Genomic DNA, 7,251 nt, shown 5'->3' on the forward strand with positions numbered 1-7,251 from the left:
TTTCTCTACATCCTGTATCATATCATTATGTCATTATGATCAAATTTACTGGTTGTACTTTTTTATACAGTTGTAAATATCAATAAATAAATAAAAAAAAAAATTTTATTTTCTTGTATTTGGTGGAAAATGTTATCTAGTTCAAGAATCGTTTGGGGAAAAGATCTTCTTTAAGACTGTTGGTCAAATTGTAATTGCTAAAAGTTTCTAAGGTGATGGCGACATTTTTATGACTAATTGGTTTGGTGTCAGTTTATTTTCCTCAATTATATTCCTCCCATTTTTGTCTTTTTTGCCCTTTTTCGTTGACTGGAAATTCTAAATGGTGTCATTATCGTTTGGAATTTTGCTTCTTGGGAGTAGTCAACCAGAATGTATTTCCTCTGGCTTTCTTCTTTCCCATCTTAACAGTCTTATTTTAAAAAATGTCGGTATTCAAGTTAATCAAAGCAATTTTTGTGTATTATAAACAAAATTTTTATTTTCATAGCTAGGTAAATGCATAGCCTTTTCTCTCAAAGCTGTTATATAACAAAGTATCTTAGTGAATAATACTGTTATTAAAACTATATTTCAGTTATTGTATTCATGCATTTATTTATTTAAACAAATAATATGCTCCTACCTAATATCCACATATTATGTTGTCTGTGCTTTGATTGAAATAAATTCAAGGTTAAAAATCAATTAAAAGTTTCATTTCAGTTAGAACCTCGGCCCAACAAAAAAAACATATTTTTGATGGAATTTGGGGCTGTTATGGCAGTTTCTCTTGGCTCTAAATACATATTAATTACATAGTGTGATCATATTGGTTGTTGAATTATTTTTAAGTCATGGAGACTTATTTACCATTTTATCCTTTTTTAGAATTTGAACCAAAATTTGTTAATATGCTTGAGAGCTATTGTAATGAGTTTGCTCTTAGTGGGGATATTTCATCTAATTATGTATGTAATAATGCCCTAGCAGCAGAATTATTTTGTTTAATTGTTTTATTATGATCATGTAACTAGTTTTTAAAGATTGTAATTGTGTCCCTAATTCTGCCATACATTGTGTTTTAGTTATAATAATTTGATTTTAGTCATAATTTAGTTTTATCCTTACTATTGAAAATTTATTGTATATTCATTTTATGTTTGAATTAATTATTTTCCTTTGTAGGACAGTTAAACTATGAAGTTGACATATCTTAACGATATTGCAAAAGTTAATGATTAAAAAAAAAAAATAGACCGTGAGTTCTCATCAATTTATTTTGTAAATACTTCCTCTACTATCTAATTATTCTGTTACATTAATAATAATTGTTTTGAATCAATTAATTGGTTTTTCTTTGTATTTCAACTCTTTTAACAATTAACACTTTTACTGAAAGTTACCAATTGTATCACAATTATAATGATTGTGAATAAATTAATGTATCCTGTATTGTCTCTTGTTCCTGACTAATTAAGTGAAGGTGCCTTGTTTAGATGTCGCCTCTCAGTTTCTCAATAATTTTCATCCAGGTTATTACATTCATTTTATCCTATTTCTGATCTAGTATCCTTATTTTTATTTGAACAAATCTGGCATAACGAAGTCCTAGTATGAGGATAGGATAGTCTCCGACAAAATAATTTTTGGGTGAAGTTTCTCTCAACTGTTTTAGGACCAACTTTTGTCTATACTGTGCATGACCCAAAATGTTTTAGATCATAGTCTTACTTGCATCGTTATTAATTTTGGGGCTGGATAAGAATACTCTTCAATCACCTCCAACTGCTTATCTCTACAGTGTAAATCAACTTTTATAATTCCTTTCATCTTGATGAAGATACTCCTTGCTACCTTTATTTATATAGTTTTTTTTTTTAACTCCACATAATATTTAATAATAGATTGTTTTTGTTTGGGACCAACTCTGTAGAAATTATGTCAGTATGCTTATCTGAATGATTTTGGTGTATCAAATGATTTTCCTAATGTCATTTAACATATTGTTTTGATCTCATTTATGACTATTATGATATCAAGGCGGACGTTTGGGTTGAATATCTCGTTTTTCCTCTACCAGATTCTCATATTGTTGGTGAATATTTTGTAAATAAAAAGTTACCTTCTTTCTTGTTTTTTGGTCTGATTTTCTTTTTTTAAAATTATTTTAATGAAAAGCCATCCATACTGATGAGTTTAGTATAAAAGAAATCATTTCTCTCTGAAGCTCATTTTTTATTTATTTTTTTATTACTCTAGTAACAGTTTTTTGATTTCTAGAATTACTTCAATATGTTTTAGTTTTTTTTCTGTAAAAACTATAATTTTAGCTTTGATTTAATTTTTAGTACCATTTGAATTAGTTTTTGAACTGTGTTATGGTCTAGCCTAAGAATTTCCTGTTTTTTTAATTTTTCTAAAAATTACATTTTACTTCTTTCTATTTGGTTCTTCATTGTGCTTTAAAACTATGCTTATATTAGATCATTTTCTGATGTATACTTTTAAATTCATTCTGAAATTTCATCTTGGTTAGTTGAAAATCTTTTAATTGTTTATTTTTCTTGTTAAAAATGATGAAATAAAGTTTTATAATAATCATTAGGCAAAATGTAGTTTATAAAAATGCAGTAACTCCTGATTGCTCTCATTTCAAGAGAATGATGAATTTCTTAGTTCGATTTGAAAGAAGCTTGAGTAATATATGTTAGCTTCTGGATATTTTAAGTTACAGAGGGTATATTTTTCATTCAAACACAGGGCTTTAAATTTGAAAAATTTGAGGTTCTGAGGTGAACCACCATGTATTTTTATACAATTTGCACCTTTGATTTATCAAGTTTATGGAAATTTGAGTAATACAAGGACAATCTCAAATTTTTGGCTTCCTATTTATAAATTTCCTTTTTATAAATAAATAATGCCATTTATTTTCTATAATATTCCTATCATTTTATATGTTAAACAATGATCTATCGCCTCTTCAATTGATGCATTTTTGAAAATGCTGTGAGAGCTTTTGTATGTATGCCCATGTCATACCGGTTCCTTGATATCCTTAAGAAAATTCTTTTGGTGAAAATCCTTGTTGGATCTGAATTGCCTTCTGGCCAAATGTACCCATTGAGCATCGAGTTCGGACTATTTTGGGATCACCCTCCTAAAAGTAGCCTATTAATTGAGATAATATTTTGGTTATCATAGTCTTAAATCAAATCTTTCAAGTTGTAGGAGTTTAATAGCTCTTTGTTACCACTTTAAGATGTAGTAATGGTTTTATTTTTTTTTATCTAAATGAGATTTTCCCATGGGGAAAAAATTATAGACATTGTTAGTTGATTGTATTTAAAATTGTTTTCATTTTTTATTTATATTTTATTGAACCAACTTCTATATTTATAAAATAATAGTGTAAATTTGATAAGAATTCAATTATATTTATGTTTTTCTTTATATAGTCTGTTATTTTATATACTATTCCTTTTTCGGGATGGGGGAGTTTTTTTAAATATTTTTCTTTTATGCAAATGCATCATGCCTTGGATTTATAGTTATCAAGTAAATATTTATTTATAAATTTGAATAAAGATCATAACATAAAGAAAAAATTATTGTATGTTATTTTGTGTCTTATAATCATAATAATTTTTTGTTCGTGGTTTTTGGAAACTTATTATCCTTTTAGATCTCTTGAATATTGTGTGTATATATTGAAGAGTAACTTAATTTGACCTTTACTTGTAAATTGTTTGAGGCTTTCTGTACAGAATATATTTAAGCGTTTGTTTATTAGATAATAAGGATTAACAATTTGTTTATAGGATTTTGCTAATATATTTTTTGATTTCTTAGTTTGTTTAAAAAAACAAAACAATTAGTTTAATTTTCTCTGATTTGTATGTATTGTAAATCTAAGAGGCAGAATATTTATAACTGTAGGTTTTCGCTGACTGTAATAGTATTGATGTGTATGTTATTATGCCAAGTAGTATCCGATGGGCGGTCAGCAGCCACCACCTCAGCAGCAGCCGCTCGTGTCGATGGATAAACAGCTGCAGTTCTCAGAAATAGAGTTTGAGGAGATCATGTCACGGAACAGGACAGTTTCTAGCTCGGCAATATCAAGGGCCATCTCAGATGCAGCTACAGGTTATTTTTCCTCAGAAAAACGAAGAGAATATTATTGTTTTGTACTTATTAAGCTGACTGACATCTGGTCTGTTACATATTGTCGATAAGTTTCATAAGATTGTGTAGTATATTGATTCAAATTAAAGTTATTTTATATTTTCCTTCACCACTAAATTTACTATATTAGATGTTTCTTAGTTTTATCAAAATTAATTATTTCAAAAGGCATAATTATATTTTTAATGCAATTGTCAAAATCGATTATACATCAGATCTTTTCTCATGAATAAGGTTTAGTCAATTCAGCAGTTCTTACACATGTTCGAACCTATGATTGTATGGTCTGTCCATTCCTGAAAATCAACTATAATATACATGTGTCTTTCACATTTGTATATAACATTGGTTTAACTGATAACAAACAGCCAAAAGATGGCCAGGTGTCAGTTAGGAGAATGTTTTTTTACCTTCTTTTTTTTCTTTTTCTTTTTTATAGATTAAACTATTCTACAGAATGTTACTAAATTAGTTGCTTTCATGTTGTATCATATCTCACTCTGTATTACATCTTATTTTTGGTTTGATTTTTTTTCTTTTTCTTCTTATGGTATGTATTGTTGTATTCTTTATGTCTGCAACAAAAAACACTGTTTTGTGTGTTAAAAATATATATATTGTATTTATTATTGTGTTATGTACAGATTTAGCCTAATTTATTATTAATTAATTAATTATTTCTTTTTTAGATGAACTATAATAAAATAATCTTCTACCACTGTTTTTCAGGTGAGTTTTCAAGTGCCATTGAAACTTTAGAGACCGCTATATCTTTGATCAAACAGTCCAAGATATCTAATGATGACAGATGTAAAATCTTGATATCCTCACTACAAGATACTTTGCATGGTGTTGAAGCCAAGAGATATGCTTCAAGCAGGAGGGGTTGGTATTTTTAATTTATTTTGTATGATATTAATTTTTTAGAAACTTTCGTGTGATACAATTTATTTTTTCAGAACGGTCTAGGTCTCGTGATCGAGAACCTCATAGGAGGTCTCGTAGGAGCAGATCCAGAGAGAGGAGCCGTGACAGGTTTTCTAAAATCCAATACAATTAATAATTGACTAATCATCAAGTACTTATGTTTCTCAACAGTTGCTATTAAATCAGTCTTCATTGAGTCTTGTCTTTTCTATGTTAGCTTTCATAGATTTATGTTGTGCCTTTTTTACTAATTTGAAAACCACCATTCTTCAATTTTATTCATAACTTTTGGTTCACCAAAATGAATATCTCTTTTATTAATGACAATGATGCATATATATTGATTTAATATTATTCCCTTCTCTTTCTGTTTTTGAGGTTTTAAGGCTGCGGTTTTGGGTGCTAATGATTTAATTCTTATGCTTTAGTCCTTGCACTTGTTACCAAGATTCTTCAAAATTTTTGACAAATTCCATTTAAATAGTTTAAAGTAGTTGGATGCATAGTTTTTTCTGAAATCTCTAGATTTATGAAGATACTTAAATCCTTTAGACTTACTGGGGAGTGAAACAAAATTTTCCTTTCAAAACTTTTTGCATGATTTTTTTATTCTTAAAACCTTTTTGGTGAGTTGATATTTAAATCTGACAAAAGGAAATTTTCAGCTATAAATTTAGTATTACTTTATTGTATTTACCTAACTGTTTAAACCTCTGATAGATGTATGTTTGCCATATATAAATTATATCCCACTTTTTATTTTATTAGATATTACGGAGAGAGCGGTGGAAGCAGCAGTTATGGTAGAGAGAGGTCCAGGAGCCGAGAAAGAGATCGAGAAAGGAGCCGCGACGAAAGGTAATCTGGCCACAAATCTAATTGCTTTATTCTTAACTTCAAGAGATATTTATTATTTTATTTTTAATTGACAAATTAACCCTTTGCATGCAGCGGTAGGGAATAGGTTAAGGTACGTGATAGGACAGTTGATTCATGGTGGTGAATACTATGTCATGTTCCCGGGCATTTTGTATAATTTATCCCTTACTTGGAATTTTGACTATTTGAATTAATTTCCCTCTCTTTCGTGATTTTTCTTTTTTTCTTAGACCTAGGAGATGTACATCTATTTATCTATCCATTTATCTGATTGACGATTCTAGTTATAACAGAAAGGTTTGAGTTTTTAAACGATACATTTTTTTTAAGCATTGAATTTATTTAAAATATTCTGTATTCTTGCACTGTGAATTATTTTTTGTAGAGATATTGTGTTTGTTTATTCAATTGATTATTTTCCTGAATAGGCCAATTAAAGTCTTTAATAAAAATGTTTGTATGTTACTTACTGCAGGAAAGACCTTAGGTTATTATGACTAATCTTTCTTCCCTTAAGTACAGTTCTCCGTAACCTCCAGGGTCACTTGAAAATCATCTTCATTGGCTTATAGACCATTTTACATTCTTGCATCTAAAATATTAATTGCTGATATTCAGCTAGGAGGTTACCGAAATTTTCCTAAGCGTAATATTTCAAAAGTTTAAATCACATTAAGGTATTATTGGTCGATAGCAGTGGAGCAAGATTTATGAAATATTTTGTTTTAAAACTCTTTATCTGGTTATTAGATCTGATTGAAATAGCTCCTATGGAACTGTATTCATTGAAATTAGTTTGTTGTATCAGTTTATGATTCTTGTTCAAGATGTGTATAGGTAATATGTAAGAAAAACCCTCATTTGGATCTGTTCGTCACTCGATAACTTAAGTGAGCATCATAAAGATGTATTTATTTATTTATAAAATATTTGTTTCTTGGGAATAACCCTATAAAAATAGAGCCTCTAACTAAATATGACTTTATTACTTCTGTCATTAAATCCATTAGAACTTTTCTTTTTTTTTTCTTTTAGGTGAGATCTAAATTTTCTAAAATAATAATTTAAATTAAGTACAACCCCCGTGGTAATATCTTATCCCGAGTTTCCACTTCCAATACATATGCTATCCTCTCGCCCAAAAATCCTACTTAATGGCCTACATCCCTAAAAAAACGGCCGGATATCCTTGACATATTAATCACCTCCCAGATCTCCTCCTCTCAAACCATTGTTGAATCCCTGGATGACCTTTCATCAGATCATAGTCCAGTT

The 7,251-nt window shown here is 28.8% G+C and overlaps 1 protein-coding gene across 5 annotated transcripts in view; it reads left to right on the forward strand.

Moving 5' to 3' along the window:
- LOC106690799 (cleavage and polyadenylation specificity factor subunit 6) overlaps nt 1-7,251 on the forward strand; it is a 36,955-nt gene that overhangs the window by 23,838 nt on the left and 5,866 nt on the right. For all 5 annotated transcript variants that reach the window (XR_001344675.3, XM_014436370.3, XM_014436371.3 and 2 more), the window contains exons 9-12: nt 3,972-4,131; nt 4,900-5,055; nt 5,130-5,205; nt 5,866-5,955. Coding sequence is in view for 4 of the 5 variants with exons in the window: in XM_014436370.3 (XP_014291856.1) it covers nt 3,972-4,131; nt 4,900-5,055; nt 5,130-5,205; nt 5,866-5,955 (482 nt within the window). In the remaining variant the exon portion in view is untranslated. The remainder of the gene's footprint in view (nt 1-3,971; nt 4,132-4,899; nt 5,056-5,129; nt 5,206-5,865; nt 5,956-7,251) is intronic.

This window comes from Halyomorpha halys, unplaced genomic scaffold (genome assembly GCF_000696795.3).
Source record: "Halyomorpha halys isolate HHAL.00 unplaced genomic scaffold, Hhal_1.1 Scaffold1876.1, whole genome shotgun sequence".
NCBI classification, from domain to species: Eukaryota; Metazoa; Arthropoda; class Insecta; order Hemiptera; family Pentatomidae; genus Halyomorpha; species Halyomorpha halys.